Consider the following 20,642-nt stretch of genomic DNA (forward strand, 5'->3'; position numbering starts at 1 on the left):
GGCCCATGGCAGATTAGGGGCCTGGCAGCAGCTATAGGAGGCCCGTAATCTGCCAGCACTCTATGACAAAAAATTGAACACACCAGCAGTGTGTGAGGAGACCTGAAAGTGGCACATGGCAGAGTGTGGCGATGGAGACAGCAGCAATGGGAGGCCGTACAGGGACCCATGAGAGACTCTGGACCTGGCAGCAGCATGAGGAGGCGGTATAGGGGCCCATGGCAGATTAGGGGCCTGGCAGCAGCTATAGGAGGCCCGTAATCTGCCAGCACCCTATGACAAAAAATTGAACACACCAGCAGTGTGAGGAGACCTGAAAGTGGCACATGGCAGAGTGTGGCGATGGAGACAGCAGCAATGGGAGGCCGTACAGGGACCCATGAGAGACTCTGGACCTGGCAGCAGCATGAGGAGGCGGTATATAGGGGCCCATGGCAGATTAGGGGCCTGGCAGCAGCTATGGGAGGCCCGTAATCTGCCAGCACCCTATGACAAAAAATGGAACACACCAGCAGTGTGAGGAGACCTGAAAGTGGCACATGGCAGAGTGTGGCGATGGAGACAGCAGCAATGGGAGGCCGTACAGGGACCCATGAGAGACTGTGGACCTGGCAGCAGCATGAGGAGGCGGTATAGGGGCCCATGGCAGATTAGGGGCCTGGCAGCAGCTATAGGAGGCCCGTAATCTGCCAGCACTCTATGACAAAAAATTGAACACACCAGCAGTGTGTGAGGAGACCTGAAAGTGGCACATGGCAGAGTGTGGCGATGGAGACAGCAGCAATGGGAGGCCGTACAGGGACCCATGAGAGACTCTGGACCTGGCAGCAGCATGAGGAGGCGGTATAGGGGCCCATGGCAGATTAGGGGCCTGGCAGCAGCTATAGGAGGCCCGTAATCTGCCAGCACCCTATGACAAAAAATTGAACACACCAGCAGTGTGAGGAGACCTGAAAGTGGCACATGGCAGAGTGTGGCGATGGAGACAGCAGCAATGGGAGGCCGTACAGGGACCCATGAGAGACTCTGGACCTGGCAGCAGCATGAGGAGGCGGTATATAGGGGCCCATGGCAGATTAGGGGCCTGGCAGCAGCTATGGGAGGCCCGTAATCTGCCAGCACCCTATGACAAAAAATGGAACACACCAGCAGTGTGAGGAGACCTGAAAGTGGCACATGGCAGAGTGTGGCGATGGAGACAGCAGCAATGGGAGGCCGTACAGGGACCCATGACAGACTCTGGACCTGGCAGCAGCATGAGGAGGCGGTATAGGGGCCCATGGCAGATTAGGGGCCTGGCAGCAGCTATGGGAGGCCCGTAATCTGCCAGCACCCTATGACAAAAAATGGAACACACCAGCAGTGTGAGGAGACCTGAAAGTGGCACATGGCAGAGTGTGGCGATGGAGACAGCAGCAATGGGAGGCCGTACAGGGACCCATGAGAGACTCTGGACTTGGCAGCAGCATGAGGAGGCGGTATAGGGGCCCATGGCAGATTAGGGGCCTGGCAGCAGCTATGGGAGGCCCGTAATCTGCCAGCACCCTATGACAAAAAATGGAACACACCAGCAGTGTGAGGAGACCTGAAAGTGGCACATGTTTGGGGCATGATTCATGGCGGATTTAGTCAGTTGTGTCAGGAACTGGTGGTTTGAAATCCAGACTAATCCACGCCTGATTCATTTTCACAAACGTGAGTCTCTCCACACTTTGGGTGGACAGTCGTGTCCTCCGCGGAGTTGCAATACCTCCTGCCGCACTAAACACGCGCTCCGATGCCACGCTACTGGCCGGGCATGACAGCCTTTCAAGGGCAAATTCAGCTAGTTGGGGCCAAAGGTCAAGTTTCGTTGCCCAGTAGTCAAGGGGATTGTCTACCTCGGTTGGCAGGGTGCTGTCCAAGTAGGCCTAAGCCTGTTGTTTGAGGTCCTGCTCCAGGTCCACCTGATGCTGCTGATGCTGCGGCTGGTTAGTAGTTTCCTCACTGCGCTGGTGAAGAAAGCTACTCATCATCGACTGCAGACTGAGGCAGCCGCTGCTGGTGGAGCTGCCACTGCTCCTACCACCCCACCCCTCCCCTGCTGCCATGGCAGCGGAACGCGAGCGCACAGGGCCCACAGTGTCTGAGGATGGACGTTGGCGCAGACAGGCAGAGACCAGCTGACTACATAGGTGGTTTTTATACTACGTTATTTTGGCCTCCCTCTCAGCAGGTGTGAAAAAGGCCACCATTTTTGAACGGTAGCGAGGGTCCAACAAGGTGGACAGCCAAAAGTCATCCCTCTGTCTGATGGTTATTATTCGGCTGTCGGTACGCAAGCAAGCGAGCATGCTATGGGCCATTTGTGCCAAGGAATGCGAGGGACTCCCTGCCTCCATCTCCACAGCATACTGCCACGGTGCGTCTGGGTCCTCTGTCTCCTCTTCCTCCTCCTCTACCAGATGCTCCTGCTCCTCCACTCCTGTCCGCTGAGTGGAAAAACCACCCATTTCACTCAATAATTCCTGAGCACCAATGTCCTCCTCTACCTCCTCCTCTTCTTCCTGTCCTGCCCCCACAGGGGTCATGTGGCGTTGAGATCTGTGCACCACGTCTACCGCACCCTGACCAGCCATTGTTAACAGCATTTGTTCCAGGACGTGCAACAGAGGAATGACGTCGTTCATCCCATAGTCCTGCCGACTCACGAATAGCGTGGCCTCCTCAAAGGGCCTGAGCAAGCGCAGGTGTCACGCATGAGCAGCCAATGGCTGACATCTAAGTTACACAGGGAGTACCTTTATCCGCTTTTAACATCAGGAAATCTGTGATGGCCTTTTGCTGTTCGTAAAGGCGGTCTAACATATGTAGGGTTGAATTCCACCTTGTTGCAACATCACAGCATGAGGAGTCGGTACGGGGGCCCATGGCAGATTACGGGCCTGGCAGCAGCAACGGGAGGCCCGTAATCTGCCAGCACCCTATGTCAAAAAATTCAACACACCAGCAGTGTGTGAGGAGACCTGAAAGTGGCACATGGCAGAGTGTGGCGATGGAGACAGCAGCAATGGGAGGCCGTACAGGGACCCATGAGAGACTCTGGACCTGGCAGCAGCATGAGGAGGCGGTATAGGGGCCCATGGCAGATTAGGGGCCTGGCAGCAGCTATAGGAGGCCCGTAATCTGCCAGCACCCTATGTCAAAAAATTGAACACACCAGCAGTGTGAGGAGACCTGAAAGTGGCACATGGCATGAGACACTGTGGACCTGGCAGCAGCATGAGGAGGCGGTACAGGGGCCCATGGCAGATTAGGGGCCTGGCAGCAGCTATAGGAGGCCCGTAATCTGCCAGCACCCTATGACAAAAAATGGAACACACCAGCAGTGTGAGGATACCTGAAAGTGGCACATGGCATGAGACACTGTGGACCTGGCAGCAGCATGAGGAGGCGGTACAGGGGCCCATGGCAGATTAGGGGCCTGGCAGCAGCTATAGGAGGCCCGTAATCTGCCAGCACCCTATGACAAAAAATGGAACACACCAGCAGTGTGAGGAGACCTGAAAGTGGCACATGGCAGAGTGTGGCGATGGAGACAGCAGCAATGGGAGGCCGTACAGGGACCCATGACAGACTCTGGACCTGGCAGCAGCATGAGGAGGCGGTATAGGGGCCCATGGCAGATTAGGGGCCTGGCAGCAGCTATGGGAGGCCCGTAATCTGCCAGCACCCTATGTCAAAAAATTGAACACACCAGCAGTGTGAGGAGACCTGAAAGTGGCACATGGCATGAGACACTGTGGACCTGGCAGCAGCATGAGGAGGCGGTACAGGGGCCCATGGCAGATTAGGGGCCTGGCAGCAGCTATGGGAGGCCCGTAATCTGCCAGCACCCTATGTCAAAAAATTCAACACACCAGCAGTGTGAAGAGACCTGAAAGTGGCACATGGCAGAGTGTGGCGATGGAGACAGCAGCAATGGGAGGCCGTACAGGGACCCATGAGAGACTCTGGACTTGGCAGCAGCATGAGGAGGCGGTATAGGGGCCCATGGCAGATTAGGGGCCTGGCAGCAGCTATGGGAGGCCTGTAATCTGCCAGCACCCTATGTCAAAAAATTCAACACACCAGCAGTGTGAAGAGACCTGAAAGTGGCACATGGCAGAGTGTGGCGATGGAGACAGCAGCAATGGGAGGCCGTACAGGGACCCATGAGAGACTCTGGACCTGGCAGCAGCATGAGGAGGCGGTATATAGGGGCCCATGGCAGATTAGGGGCCTGGCAGCAGCTATAGGAGGCCCGTAATTTGCCAGCACCCTATGTCAAAAAATTGAACACACCAGCAGTGTGAGGAGACCTGAAAGTGGCACATGGCATGAGACACTGTGGACCTGGCAGCAGCATGAGGAGGCGGTACAGGGGCCCATGGCAGATTAGGGGCCTGGCAGCAGCTATAGGAGGCCCGTAATCTGCCAGCACCCTATGACAAAAAATGGAACACACCAGCAGTGTGAGGAGACCTGAAAGTGGCACATGGCAGAGTGTGGCGATGGAGACAGCAGCAATGGGAGGCCGTACAGGGACCCATGACAGACTCTGGACCTGGCAGCAGCATGAGGAGGCGGTATAGGGGCCCATGGCAGATTAGGGGCCTGGCAGCAGCTATGGGAGGCCCGTAATCTGCCAGCACCCTATGACAAAAAATGGAACACACCAGCAGTGTGAGGAGACCTGAAAGTGGCACATGGCATGAGACACTGTGGACCTGGCAGCAGCATGAGGAGGCGGTACAGGAGCCCATGGCAGATTAGGGGCCTGGCAGCAGCTATGGGAGGCCCGTAATCTGCCAGCACCCTATGTCAAAAAATTCAACACACCAGCAGTGTGAAGAGACCTGAAAGTGGCACATGGCAGAGTGTGGCGATGGAGACAGCAGCAATGGGAGGCTGTACAGGGACCCATGAGAGACTCTGGACTTGGCAGCAGCATGAGGAGGCGGTATAGGGGCCCATGGCAGATTAGGGGCCTGGCAGCAGCTATGGGAGGCCCGTAATCTGCCAGAACCCTATGTCAAAAAATTCAACACACCAGCAGTGTGAAGAGACCTGAAAGTGGCACATGGCAGAGTGTGGCGATGGAGACAGCAGCAATGGGAGGCCGTACAGGGACCCATGACAGACTCTGGACCTGGCAGCAGCATGAGGAGGCGGTATAGGGGCCCATGGCAGATTAGGGGCCTGGCAGCAGCTATAGGAGGCCCGTAATCTGCCAGCACCCTATGTCAAAAAATTGAACACACCAGCAGTGTGAGGAGACCTGAAAGTGGCACATGGCATGAGACACTGTGGACCTGGCAGCAGCATGAGGAGGCGGTACAGGGGCCCATGGCAGATTAGGGGCCTGGCAGCAGCTATAGGAGGCCCGTAATCTGCCAGGACCCTATGACAAAAAATGGAACACACCAGCAGTGTGAGGAGACCTGAAAGTGGCACATGGCAGAGTGTGGCGATGGAGACAGCAGCAATGGGAGGCCATACAGGGACCCATGAGAGACTCTGGACTTGGCAGCAGCATGAGGAGGCGGTATAGGGGCCCATGGCAGATTAGGGGCCTGGCAGCAGCTATGGGAGGCCCGTAATCTGCCAGCACCCTATGTCAAAAAATTCAACACACCAGCAGTGTGAAGAGACCTGAAAGTGGCACATGGCAGAGTGTGGCGATGGAGACAGCAGCAATGGGAGGCCGTACAGGGACCCATGAGAGACTCTGGACCTGGCAGCAGCATGAGGAGGCGGTATAGGGGCCCATTGCAGATTAGGGGCCTGGCAGCAGCTATAGGAGGCCCGTAATCTGCCAGCACCCTATGTCAAAAAATTGAACACACCAGCAGTGTGAGGAGACCTGAAAGTGGCACATGGCATGAGACACTGTGGACCTGGCAGCAGCATGAGGAGGCGGTACAGGGGCCCATGGCAGATTAGGGGCCTGGCAGCAGCTATAGGAGGCCCGTAATCTGCCAGCACCCTATGACAAAAAATGGAACACACCAGCAGTGTGAGGAGACCTGAAAGTGGCACATGGCAGAGTGTGGCGATGGAGACAGCAGCAATGGGAGGCCGTACAGGGACCCATGACAGACTCTGGACCTGGCAGCAGCATGAGGAGGCGGTATATAGGGGCCCATGGCAGATTACGGGCCTGGCAGCAGCAATGGGAGGCCGTACAGGGACCCATGACACACTCTGGACCTGGCAGCAGCATGAGGAGGCGGTACAGGGGCCCATGACAGATTACGGGCCTGGCAGCAGCATGAGGAGTCGGTACAGGGGCCCATGACACACTCTGGACCTGGCAGCAGCATGAGGAGGCGGTACAGGGGCGCATGACAGATTACGAGCCTGGCAGCAGCAACTTGGACAGGAGGACGTTCAGCTTCTGCACCGTCGGGTGCGTGCTCGCAAACTGTTGTCTCTTGGAAACGGATTCCAAGAAAGACTGCTGACGGAATCCGTGAAGAGGAGTAGCAGGAGAAGGAGCATCTGAACGAGCGGAATATGCCAACAAGCGACAACAGGGGCCCATGACAGATTACGGGCCTGGCAGCAGCATGAGGAGTCGGTACGGGGGCCCATGGCAGATTACGGGCCTGGCAGCAGCAATGGGAGGCCCGTAATCTGCCAGCACCCTATGACAAAAAATTCAACACACCAGCAGTGTGAAGAGACCTGAAAGTGGCACATGGCAGAGTGTGGCGATGGAGACAGCAGCAATGGGAGGCCATACAGGGACCCATGACAGACTCTGGACCTGGCAGCAGCATGAGGAGGCGGTATATAGGGGCCCATGGCAGATTAGGGGCCTGGCAGCAGCTATGGGAGGCCCGTAATCTGCCAGCACCCTATGTCAAAAAATTGAACACACCAGCAGTGTGAGGAGACCTGAAAGTGGCACATGGCATGAGACACTGTGGACCTGGCAGCAGCATGAGGAGGCGGTACAGGGGCCCATGTCAGATTAGGGGCCTGGCAGCAGCTATGGGAGGCCCCTAATCTGCCAGCACCCTATGACAAAAAATGGAACACACCAGCAGTGTGAGGAGACCTGAAAGTGGCACATGGCAGAGTGTGGCGATGGAGACAGCAGCAATGGGAGGCCGTACAGGGACCCATGACAGACTCTGGACCTGGCAGCAGCATGAGGAGGCGGTATATAGGGGCCCATGGCAGATTAGGGGCCTGGCAGCAGCTATGGGAGGCCCGTAATCTGCCAGCACCCTATGTCAAAAAATTCAACACACCAGCAGTGTGAGGAGACCTGAAAGTGGCACATGGCAGAGTGTGGCGATGGAGACAGCAGCAATGGGAGGCCGTACAGGGACCCATGACAGACTCTGGACCTGGCAGCAGCATGAGGAGGCGGTATATAGGGGCCCATGGCAGATTAGGGGCCTGGCAGCAGCTATGGGAGGCCCGTAATCTGCCAGCACCCTATGTCAAAAAATTCAACACACCAGCAGTGTGAGGAGACCTGAAAGTGGCACATGGCAGAGTGTGGCGATGGAGACAGCAGCAATGGGAGGCCGTACAGGGACCCATGACAGACTCTGGACCTGGCAGCAGCATGAGGAGGCGGTATATAGGGGCCCATGGCAGATTAGGGGCCTGGCAGCAGCTATGGGAGGCCCGTAATCTGCCAGCACCCTATGTCAAAAAATTCAACACACCAGCAGTGTGAAGAGACCTGAAAGTGGCACATGGCAGAGTGTGGCGATGGAGACAGCAGCAATGGGAGGCCGTACAGGGACCCATGAGAGACTCTGGACCTGGCAGCAGCATGAGGAGGCGATATATAGGGGCCCATGGCAGATTAGGGGCCTGGCAGCAGCTATGGGAGGCCCGTAATCTGCCAGCACCCTATGTCAAAAAATTCAACACACCAGCAGTGTGAGGAGACCTGAAAGTGGCACATGGCAGGGGCATGATTCATGGCGGATTTAGTCAGTTGTGTCAGGAACTGGTGGTTTGAAATCCAGACTAATCCACGCCTGATTCATTTTCACAAACGTGAGTCTCTCCACACTTTGGGTGGACAGTCGTGTCCTCCGCGGAGTTACAATACCTCCTGCCGCACTAAACACGCGCTCCGATGCCACGCTACTGGCCGGGCATGACAGCCTTTCAAGGGCAAATTCAGCTAGTTGGGGCCAAAGGTCAAGTTTCGTTGCCCAGTAGTCAAGGGGATTGTCTACCTCGGTTGGCAGGGTGCTGTCCAAGTAGGCCCAAGCCTGTTGTTTGAGGTCCTGCTCCAGGTCCACCTGATGCTGCTGCTGCTGCGGCTGGTTAGTAGTTTCCTCACTGCGCTGGTGAAGAAAGCTACTCATCATCGACTGCAGACTGAGGCAGCCGCTGCTGGTGGAGCTGCCACTGCTCCTACCACCCCACCCCTCCCCTGCTGCCATGGCAGCGGAACGCGAGCGCACAGGGCCCACAGTGTCTGAGGATGGACGTTGACGCACAAAGGCAGAGACCAACTGACTACATAGGTGGTTTTTATAGTACGTTATTTTGGCCTCCTTCTCAGCAGGTGTGAAAAAGGCCACCATTTTTGAACGGTAGCGAGGGTCCAACAAGGTGGACAGCCAAAAGTCATCCCTCTGTCTGATGGTTATTATTCGGCTGTCGCTACGCAAGCAAGCGAGCATGCTATGGGCCATTTGTGCCAAGGAATGCGAGGGACTCCCTGCCTCCATCTCCACAGCATACTGCCACGGTGCGTCTGGGTCCTCTGTCTCCTCCTCCTCCTCCTCTACCACATGCTCCTGCTCCTCCACTCCTGTCCGCTGAGTGGAAAAACCACCCATTTCACTCAATAATTCCTGAGCACAAATGTCCTCCTCTACCTCCTCCTCTTCTTCCTGTCCTGCCCCCACAGGGGTCATGTGGCGTTGAGATCTGTGCGCCACGTCTACCGCACCCTGACCAGCCATTGTTAACAGCATTTGTTCCAGGACGTGCAACAGAGGAATGACGTCGTTCATCCCATAGTCCTGCCGACTCACGAATAGCGTGGCCTCCTCAAAGGGCCTGAGCAAGCGGCAGGTGTCACGCATGAGCTGCCAATGGCTGACATCAAAGTTACACAGGGGAGTACCTTTATCCGCTTGTAACATCAGGAAATCGGTGATGGCCTTTCGCTGTTCATAAAGGCGGTCTAACATGTGTAGGGTTGAATTCCACCTTGTTGCAACGTCGCAGATCAGGCGATGCTGTGGAATTCCGTTCTGCCGCTGCAGCTCAAGGAGGGTGTGCTTTGCGGTGTAGGAATGGCTGAAATGCATGCAAAGTTTACGTGACATTTTAAGGATGTCTTGCAGTGGGATGGTGGATTTTAGGAACCGCTTGACAACCAGATTGAACACGTGAGCCATGCATGGCGCATGGCACAACCTTCCTTGACGCAGAGCAGACACCATGTTCTTTCCGTTGTCGGTCAACATGGTTCCGATTTTCAGTTTGCGCGGAGACAGCCATCTGTCGATTTCTCTGTTCATTACACTGAGAAGTTCCTCCCCTGTGTGACTACGTTCGCCAAGGCATACCAGGTGCAGCACAGCGTGACACCGTTGCGCCCTGCACATGTGATATGCCGGTCGGGTAATGGGACTTGGCACGGGGGTGGCGGCTGAGGACACGGCGGAAGAAGAGGTGGTAGAGGCGGACATCTTTTGTGGACCAAGGACGTGCAAACGTGGAGGCAAAAGCGGCGTGACCTGTCCAAGTTGCTGGTGCGGCTGTGACGGCACCACGTTCACCCAGTGGGCCGTAAATGACATGTACTGTCCCTGACCGTAGTTACAGCTCCACACGTCGGCGCTGCCGTGCACTTTGGCAGAGACCGACATGCTCAAAGACTGGCCCACCATCTCTTCTACATGTGAATGCAGGGCTGGCACTGCCTTTTTGGCGAAGAAATGACGGCTTGGCACTCTCCACCGCGGCGCGGCACAAGCCATCATTTCTCGGAAAGGTGCTGAGTCCACCACTTGGAAAGGGAGGGACTGCAGCACCAGCAACTTGGACAGGAGGACGTTCAGCTTTTGCACCGTCGGGTGCGTGCTCGCAAACTGTTGTCTCTTGGAAACGGATTCCAAGAAAGACTGCTGACGGAATCCGTGAAGAGGAGTAGCAGGAGAAGGAGCATCTGAACGAGCGGAAGATGCCAACGAGCGACAACTCCCCTCAGCAGAGGTGTTGGAGCCTTGACTGGCTGATGGAGGGCGATTGACGTCGGGTGACGGAGCAAGTAACGGAGCGGGTGATGGAGCGGGGGCTGGGGCGGGCAGAACCGCCGTATCTTTATCACGGTTTTCCCAGGCCACCAAATGGCGATGCTGCATATGCTGCCGCAACGCTGTAGTCCCAACATGGGCCCCCTGGCCACGCTTGACTTTCTGGCCACATAGTCGACATATGGCTACGTTTACTTCCTCGGGCGGCTTGACGAAAAATTGCTACACCGCCGAGTAGGAAACTTTGCCCCCGATACTCCTCACTGGCTGACTGCTGCTTCCTCCGTGCACACCGGCACCACTACTGGCCGTGGTGGTAGGCTGCAGTGGAGCTGGTGCTGTACTCCATGGCCGTTTGGCTCCACTGACACTGCTGCGACCCTGCTGCCTCCTGGGCAACCCACCGACTGTTTCGCTCGCTGCCAAGCTGCCACCCTCTTCTCTTGATGATGCGGAAGAAATTGCCTGATGACGACGAGGCTGCCAAGTGCGATCAACCTCCTCATCATCAAGTAGGGTCTCCGCCTCACTACTAGCCCCCTTGGCTGCGTCTGGGTCAGGAGACAGACCTGTCTCTAGACCGGCTACCGAGCCACTCTCCTCGCCAGTACTTCTTCGCCTGGCTGCTGAAAAGGCGGATGTCTCCCCACGTTCCTGACCGCCCTCTGTTAGCTCTTCCTCACTGTACAGTGGGGCTGAGCCCACAGCATGCGATACTTCGCTTGGTGAGGGAACACCAAAGGACAGGGGCAGGTAGAGGATACGTGATTTCAGTGGGCTTGGTCCCGGGCCATGCCAACTAACGGTTGTGTCTGACGTACCCACCGACCGTTGGCTGTAGGTGTCAGAGGTGACCTGGGAAGAGGAAGACGACCGAGCCAACCAATCGATGACGGCAGGGTTGTCGGTGGAGACACGACCGCTGGATGACACCGGGAGCACTGGCCTCTGGCTGCGAATAGTGCTGCCTCGACCCCTTCCTCTGCTGCCACGTCTGCTCGCTCCTAAAACATTGCCTCCTCTGCCACTCCTCTGCATGTTGTCTCACATACTCTTTAATTCAACGATTCTGTGTCCCTGAGTAACAATTCTGTGTCCCTGAGTAACAATTCTGTGTCTGTCCCTGAGTAACAATTCTGTGGCCCTGAGTAACAATTCTGTGTCCCTGAGTAACAATTCTGTGTCTGTCCCTCAGTAACAATTCTGTGGCCCTGAGTAACAATTCTGTGTCCCTGAGTAACAATTCTGTGTCTGTCCCTGAGTAACAATTCTGTGTCTGTCCCTGAGTAACAATTCTGTGTCCCTGAGTAACAATTCTGTGTCTGTCCCTGAGTAACAATTCTGTGGCCCTGAGTAACAATTCTGTGTCCCTCAGTAACAATTCTGTGTCTGTCCCTGAGTAACAATTCTGTGGCCCTAAGTAACGGTTCTGTGGCCCTCAGTAACAATTCTGTGTCCCTGAGTAACAATTCTGTGGCCCTAAGTAACGGTTCTGTGGCCCTCAGTAACAATTCTGTGTCCCTCAGTAACAATTCTGTGTCTGTCCCTGAGTAACAATTCTGTGTCTGTCCCTGAGTAACAATTCTGTGGCCCTGAGTAACAATTCTGTGTCCCTCAGTAAGAATTCTGTGTCTGTCCCTGAGTAACAATTCTGTGGCCCTAAGTAACGGTTCTGTGGCCCTCAGTAACAATTCTGTGTCCCTGAGTAACAATTCTGTGGCCCTAAGTAACGGTTCTGTGGCCCTCAGTAACAATTCTGTGTCCCTCAGTAACAATTCTGTGTCTGTCCCTGAGTAACAATTCTGTGGCCCTAAGTAACGATTCTGTGTCCCTGAGTAACAATTCTGTGGCCCTAAGTAACGGTTCTGTGGCCCTCAGTAACAATTCTGTGTCCCTCAGTAACAATTCTGTGTCTGTCCCTGAGTAACAATTCTGTGGCCCTAAGTAACAGTTTTGTGGCCCTCAGTAACAATTCTGTGTCCCTGAGTAACGTTTCTGTGGCCCTAAGTAACGGTTCTGTGGCCCTCAGTAACAATTCTGTGGCCCTCAGTAACAATGCTGTGGCCCTCAGTAACAATTCTGTGTCTGTCCCTGAGTAACAATTCTGTGGCCCTAAGTAACGGTTCTGTGGCCCTCAGTAACAATTCTGTGGCCCTCAGTAACAATTCTGTGTCTGTCCCTGAGTAACAATTCTGTGGCCCTAAGTAACGGTTCTGTGGCCCTCAGTAACAATTCTGTGTCCCTGAGTAACGTTTCTGTGGCCCTAAGTAACGGTTCTGTGGCCCTCAGTAACAATTCTGTGGCCCTCAGTAACAATTCTGTGTCTGTCCCTGAGTAACAATTCTGTGGCCCTAAGTAACAGTTCTGTGGCCCTCAGTAACAATTCTGTGTCCCTGAGTAACGTTTCTGTGGCCCTAAGTAACGGTTCTGTGGCCCTCAGTAACAATTCTGTGGCCCTCAGTAACAATTCTGTGTCTGTCCCTGAGTAACAATTCTGTGGCCCTAAGTAACAGTTCTGTGGCCCTCAGTAACAATTCTGTGTCCCTGAGTAAAGTTTCTGTGGCCCTAAGTAACGGTTCTGTGGCCCTCAGTAACAATTCTGTGGCCCTCAGTAACAATTCTGTGTCTGTCCCTGAGTAACAATTCTGTGGCCCTAACTAACGTTTCTGTGGCCCTAAGTAACAGTTCTGTGGCCCTCTGTAACATTTCTGTGTCCCTGAGTAACGTTTCTGTGGCCCTAAGTAACGGTTCTGTGGCCCTCAGTAACAATTCTGTGGCCCTCAGTAACAATTCTGTGTCTGTCCCTGAGTAAAAATTCTGTGGCCCTAAGTAACGGTTCTGTGGCCCTCAGTAACAATTCTGTGTCCCTGAGTAACGTTTCTGTGGCCCTAAGTAACGGTTCTATGGCCCTCAGTAACAATTCTGTGGCCCTCAGTAACAATTCTGTGTCTGTCCCTGAGTAACAATTCTGTGGCCCTAAGTAACGGTTCTGTGGTCCTCAGTAACAATTCTGTGGCCCTCAGTAACAATTCTGTGTCTGTCCCTGAGTAACAATTCTGTGGCCCTAACTAACGTTTCTGTGGCCCTAAGTAACAGTTCTGTGGCCCTCAGTAACAATTCTGTGTCCCTGAGTAACGTTTCTGTGGCCCTAAGTAACGGTTCTGTGGCCCTCAGTAACAATTCTGTGGCCCTCAGTAACAATTCTGTGTCTGTCCCTGAGTAACAATTCTGTGGCCCTAAGTAACGGTTCTGTGGCCCTCAGTAACAATTCTGTGTCCCTGAGTAACGTTTCTGTGGCCCTAAGTAACGGTTCTATGGCCCTCAGTAACAATTCTGTGGCCCTCAGTAACAATTCTGTGTCTGTCCCTGAGTAACAATTCTGTGGCCCTAAGTAACGGTTCTGTGGCCCTCAGTAACAATTCTGTGTCCCTGAGTAACAATTCTGTGGCCCTAAGTAACGGTTCTGTGGCCCTCAGTAACAATTCTGTGGCCCTCAGTAACAATTCTGTGTCTGTCCCTGAGTAACAATTCTGTGGCCCTAACTAACGTTTCTGTGGCCCTAAGTAACAGTTCTGTGGCCCTCAGTAACAATTCTGTGTCCCTGAGTAACGTTTCTGTGGCCCTAAGTAACGGTTCTGTGGCCCTCAGTAACAATTCTGTGGCCCTCAGTAACAATTCTGTGTCTGTCCCTGAGTAACAATTCTGTGGCCCTAAGTAACAATTCTGTGGCCCTCAGTAACAATTCTGTGTCTGTCCCTGAGTAACAATTCTGTGGCCCTAAGTAACGGTTCTGTGTCCCTCAGTAACAATTCTGTGTCCCTGAGTAACAATTCTGTGGCCCTAAGTAACGGTTCTGTGGCCCTCAGTAACAATTCTGTGGCCCTCAGTAACAATTCTGTGTCTGTCCCTGAGTAACAATTCTGTGGCCCTAACTAACGTTTCTGTGGCCCTAAGTAACAGTTCTGTGGCCCTCAGTAATAATTCTGTGTCCCTGAGTAACGTTTCTGTGGCCCTAAGTACCGTTTCTGTGGCCCTCAGTAACAATTCTGTGTCTGTCCCTGAGTAACAATTCTGTGGCCCTAACTAACGTTTCTGTGGCCCTAAGTAACAGTTCTGTGGCCCTCAGTAACAATTCTGTGTCCCTGAGTAACGTTTCTGTGGCCCTAAGTACCGTTTCTGTGGCCCTCAGTAACAATTCTGTGTCTGTCCCTGAGTAACAATTCTGTGGCCCTAACTAACGTTTCTGTGGCCCTAAGTAACAGTTCTGTGGCCCTCAGTAACAATTCTGTGTCCCTGAGTAACGTTTCTGTGGCCCTCAGTAACAATTCTGTGGCCCTCAGTAACAATTCTGTGTCTGTCCCTGAGTAACAATTCTGTGGCCCTAACTAACGTTTCTGTGTCCCTAAGTAACGATCCTGTGGCCCTCAGTAACAATTCTGTGTCCCTGAGTAATGTTTCTCTGTCCCTAAGTAACGTTTCTCTGTCCCTAAGTAACGTTTCTCTGTCCCTAAGTAACGTTTCTGTGGCCCTAACTCTGTCCCTAATACAGAGCGGTCTGCCTCTCTTGAATGACTGGAGGCAAATGGAGAATTCTAAAATGGCCGCCATTTATAGCTCGACCATTACACAGTGCTGGCTGGCTGGCGGCTGATTGGCTAATGCGATCACATGTCATTAATGAATGCATTATGGGTCAGCGCGCCTTGTCTGCGCGCCTTCCCAGACATCCCCGCTCCGTCGCCGCACATGTCGCCGCCATTTTAGGAAAAATTTCGAAAATTTTCCAATATTCGAAACGAATTCCACTTCGCCTACTTCGATTCGCTCATCTCTAATTCTCTTCTTTCGCTGGTTATTGCACAGGCATATAACACACTTGTTACATGGGAAGAACCCCGTCATTTCAGAGAAAAACGTAATGTTAGAAGGCGGATTAACAACATTGGGTGCTATCCTATTTCTCAATGCCATAGTCCTCCCAAATGTAATTTCTGGTTTATCAGGCAAGATCTTAGCTAAAACCGGGTCACCTTTCAAGATTTCCCAATCTTTATTAAAGATCCTGGAAATTGTCTTGTGCTGGACCGAAAAGGTGGTAATGAATGGACATACTTTAGGTTGTCTGTCTTTCACTTCATTACTCAGCATGTCATCTCTATTGCTATTAGCCACAGCTTCAAGCACCGGATTAAGTTCCAACTTGTCATAACCTTTTTATAAAAACCTTTCTTTGAGTATAGAGGCTTTAGTGTAATAGGTGTCAAGATTAGTACAATTTCTCCTCACCCTAAGGAACTGACCCTTGGGAATGTTGACTAACCATGCTGGGTGGTGGCAACTATCTGTAGGAATATAACTATTTTGGTCCGTACTCTTGAAATATGATTCAGTGACAACCTTACCCCCTTTTTTAGTAAGGTTAAATCAAGAAAATTGATTTCATAAGGACTGTTTAGAAGGTTAATTTGATATTCAAATTATTGTTGTTTAGAGTGCCGAAAAAGTTTAAAAGTTCATCTCCATTCCATAATAAAAAGATATCATCTATGTAGTGCTTATAAAAAGAGAGCTCAGGCCAATCTCTAGCATAAATGATGTCTTCCTCCCACCTGGCCATAAACAGATTGGCCAGGCTGGGAGCGAATTTAGCTCCCATGGCTACTCCTTTAGTCTGTAAATAAAACTTGTTGTCGAACCAAAAATAATTCCTCTTTCATTGCAAACTCTAAAAGTTGTAGAATAAAATCTTTTTGTATGGTAGGCATATCGATAAAACCATCCAAATAAAAATGAACCGCCTCCATCCCATCATTATGGTCAATGTTGCTATAAAGACAGGATACATCCATGGTAACCAACAGGGTATTAGGCCCGATTATTAAATCTTTAATATCTCTAAGCATCTGCTTATAACCTTATAAACCCTCTGGAACTATCCGGAAACGGAATAAGGGTTTCTTTCAACCATATAGACCAACTGGCCCTTCTAGATCACCAGAAAGGACACTTGATCAGGAGTTTAATGTGCTGGTTAAGAATAGGTTTGGCCCTTTACACCGTGTAACTGATTACAACATCGGTTCACGAGATTTTCAATGGTCCTCTGAACATGATAGGGGTTATCAATACAGGAAACCAACCCCACACAATTTTAGACCCAGAGAGAGGAGCACTGAGTATGCACAAGGTTGGCAGGCTTCTAGAAATGGTTCCAATTTCAGGCATAGACCACAATATTTTTCTCCTAAATTCACTAAAGGGACACCACAAAGACAGCAGCGGGAAGAACCTTCGTATCGACCCCCGCCTCAACGTTTTAGAAATTTTAAAGCCCCCCCACCTACTTTAAGGTTTGACTACCAACAGGAACGATTGAATGAACAGCATACACCATCCCATCATTTTTTAGGAGAAGGCAGACCCAGAAAAAGGAGCGCAATACCAGAGAAAAGAGAGGAGGAAAGAGGATCAAATAGGATCAACAGATCAAAAAAAAAGACGCACGTAGCTGGAAAAGGTATCTTTAATCTTAGTGGAAAAGAACTGACGACACAGGAACTTAACTTGTTGGATAAAGGCTTTAAATTTGCCCCGAGAGCCAGATTAAATAAATTCCAGACATTCATTGATGTCCATAAATTTATAAGACAAGTATCGCTAAAAAGATATTTTATTAGCAATCCCGCTACACGTGTTACCTCCACAAATGGGAATTTAAATTCCAACCTAAGGAACGCTTCCCTGTTTAATCCTCCACAACAAACGCATTCATATCTGAATGTATTTAAAGAAATGGTTTTGAAGGATCTGGAGGCAGTGAAAGTTAAAATTCCACATGACCACCAACATCTCAATAAAGCTAATAAGTCTTTGTTAGAAAAGAAAGATTTGGTAATTAGGCCAGCCGATAAGGGTGGAGGTGTGGTTATTCTTAGCAAAAATAATTATATGTCTGAAGTATATAATATACTTAACGATACTAGTACATACCTGCCTTTACACAATGATCCAATGTTACAGTACAAAAAATCTCTATAAACTATCATCGACAGTGGATATCAGGAGCATATTATAAACAAAAAAGAAAGGGACTTCTTATGCCCTGCTGCTCCTATATTGCCAATTTTATACATTTTGCCAAAAATACATAAAAATGCTGTCAACCCCCCAGGCAGGCCCATTATTAGTGGAATAGGTTCACTCTGCTCCAAAGTAGGTCAATATATAGATACTTTTTTACAGCCTCTAGTAACAAATATACCATCATATTTGAGGGATACGAAGCAGATGCTTAGAGATATTAAAGATCTAACAATCGGGCCTAATACCCTGTTGGTTACCGCGGATGTATCCTCTCTTTATAGCAACATTGACCATAATGATGGGATGGAGGCGGTTAGTTTTTATTTGGATGGTTTTATCGATATGCCTACCATACAAAAAGATTTTATTTTACAACTTTTAGAGTTTGCAATGATGAGGAATTTATTTTGGTTCGACGACAAGTTTTATTTACAGACCAAAGGAGTAGCCATGGGAGCTAAATTCGCTCCCAGCCTGGCCAATCTGTTTATGGCCAGGTGGGAGGAAGACATCATTTATGCTAGAGATTGGCCTGAGCTCTCCTTTTATAAGCGCTACATAGATGATATCTTTTTATTATGGAATGGAGATGAACACTTTTAAACTTTTTCTGCACCCTAAACAACAATAATTTGAATATCAAATTAACCTTCGAATACAGTCCTTATGAAATCAATTTTCTTGATTTAACCCTACTAAATAAAGGGGGTAAGATTGTCACTGAATCATATTTCAAGATTACATAGCAAAATAGTTATATTCCTACAGATAGTTGCCACCACCCAGTATGGTTAGTCAACATTCCCAAGGGTCAGTTTCTTAGGGTGAGGAGAAATTGTACTATTCTTGACACCTATTACACTAAAGCCTCTATACTCAAAAAAAGGTTTTTATAAAAAGGTTATGACAAGTTGGAACTTAATCCGGTGCTTGAAGCTGTGGCTAATAGCAATAGAGATGACATGCTGAGTAATGAAGTGAAAGACAGGCAACCTAAAGTATGTCCATTCATTACCACCTTTTCGGTCCAGCACAAGACAATTTCCAGGATCTTTAATAAAGATTGGGAAATCTTGAAAGGTGACCCGGTTTTAGCTAAGATCTTGCCTGATAAACCAGAAATTACATTTGGGAGGACTATGGCATTGAGAAATAGGATAGCACCCAATGTTTTTGAATCCGCCTTCTAACATTACGTTTTTCTCTGAAATGACGGGGTTCTTTCCATGTAACAAGTGTGTTATATGCCTGTGCAATAACCAGCGAAAAAAAAGAATGAATTAGTTTACATCTTCATCTACAGGCAGGAAGTATAATATCGGCAATTTTACCTCCTGCAATAGTCGATTTGTCGTTTATTTATTAGGGTGCCCATGCGGGAAACAGTACGTTGGACGTACCACGAGGAGGTTAAGAGATAGGTTGAGGGAGCATGTATACAATGTAAAAATAGGCTTTAAAGATCACTCGCTCTCCAAACATTATAGGATATGCCATAATAGAGACCCTTCCTCCCTAACTTTTGTGGGAATTGATATTATTAAAATGCACTGGAGGGGGACTAACAAGAAAAGAGCTGTTTCCCAACTTGAATCGAAGTGGATATTTGAGATGGGTACTTCTTATCCGAAAGGACTTAACATTGATATGGATTTGAATTGCTTTATTGACAATAGTTGAGTCCTAGTCTGCTTCAGGTTTTACTTCTTTTTAGCCTTCTATATATCTCCATTTTTAGGCCGTGTATATGCATTTTTAAGCATATTCGTATATTCATGTTTATTTTAGCACATTCATCTGCGCTTATTACTCATTTGTTGTATTTCTATTTCATACATTTTATCATTTTTTATATACATATTCATCATTACAAACTTTTTATCTTTTTTGAGATATTTTTATGCATTTCATGCATTTTATGCCATTCTATTCTATATTATTCGGGCTATCCTATTCTATTTAAGACCTTCTGTGCTTATTGTGGGTATTTTATATTTTAAGATATTTTCAAGAATGTCTTTATTGTGGTTTTTATCTGATGACATTTTACGTATTGGATTATTTTATTATTGATGTTTTCACATTTCAGCCCTTTTTGGCTTTACAGTATATATATTCTTTATATAATTTTTTTTATTTTTGCATAATGTTTTTAAATAATGATTATACCTGATTGTGTTGTAAATACCCATGACCCATAGCAGTAAATATATTTATAGCAACTAAGGATTTGTGCAGACATCTCAGACTTCGACAAAATGGCGGACACGATGTGCGCACATGCCGCGTCTGCTATGAATGGACTGCTTGTTTTACATTGCGTACGAGCACACCCCTTATGAATACGTGCTTAGCACAAAACGCGTCAAGGAGGAGCCATACGCAGTGACGTCACGCCACCGTGATTATTATACGTGTCAAAATGGGCTGCACAGCGGCTAAATGGTTAGCACTTCCGCCTGGCAGTACTCGGGTCGTTGGTTCATATCCCAACCACAGCACCACCTGCCTGGAGTTTGCATGTTCTCCCTGTGCCTGCGTGGGTTTCCTCCGGGTACTCCGGTTTCCTGCCACATTCCAAAGACATGCTGGTAGGTTAATTGGCTTCTCTCTAAATTGTCCCTAGTATGTGTATGTATGAATGTGAGTTAGGGACCTTAGATTGTACACCCCTTGAGGGTTAGGGACTGATGTGAATGTACAATATATATGTAAAGTGCTGCATAAATTGACAATGCTATATAAGTACCTGGAATGAATAAAATTTAAAAAAAATGCCTCAAAAACGCACCGAAAACCCAAACCTATTAAAGCTGAGAAGAACGCACCAGAAAAGAGATGGGGTATCATCAAGAAGACGGTGACCCGGATCCGGACAGAGAAGGCCATACCGATGCAGAGGAAGAAGCCCATGGAGACGATGGAGATGATGCAGAAGTAGATGTTGTAGCTCCTGTAGAAGATGACCAGGTAGCTGAGGAGGCAGATGAGCGCCAGGCCCACCAGGAACGCCACCACGCTGCGTTTGAACTCAGCCACCTGGGTCCTCTCCTTCAGCCGGCCTTTCCCATTGGTTGGGTCATAGTAGAAGTAGTCGAATACCGTGACACTGGTGGGGTCCTTCAGGTCAGCGCCTCTGAGGCACCAATCTGGGCAGTGCTCCCAGTCACAGCACTTGGTACATATGCGGAAGCAAGCACAGAACAGAGCGCAGGGGTTGATGTGGGAGCAGAACGCCCTCCAACAATTGTACACATACTCACTGAGACTCTGGTAGCCGCCCCTCAT

At 50.1% G+C, this 20,642-nt stretch overlaps 1 protein-coding gene across 1 annotated transcript in view; it reads right to left on the minus strand.

The window, feature by feature from the left end:
- DCST2 (DC-STAMP domain containing 2) overlaps positions 1-20,642 on the minus strand; it is a 58,788-nt gene extending 38,146 nt beyond the window's left edge. Inside the window, exon 1 of the mRNA XM_089653166.1 lies at positions 20,183-20,642. Coding sequence (XP_089509292.1) covers positions 20,183-20,642 — 460 coding nt within the window. The remainder of the gene's footprint in view (positions 1-20,182) is intronic.

The sequence above is a fragment of the Staurois parvus genome, unplaced genomic scaffold (genome assembly GCF_062004578.1).
Source record: "Staurois parvus isolate SC_StPar_1 unplaced genomic scaffold, SC_StPar_1.0 ptg000704l, whole genome shotgun sequence".
NCBI classification, from domain to species: domain Eukaryota; kingdom Metazoa; phylum Chordata; class Amphibia; order Anura; family Ranidae; genus Staurois; species Staurois parvus.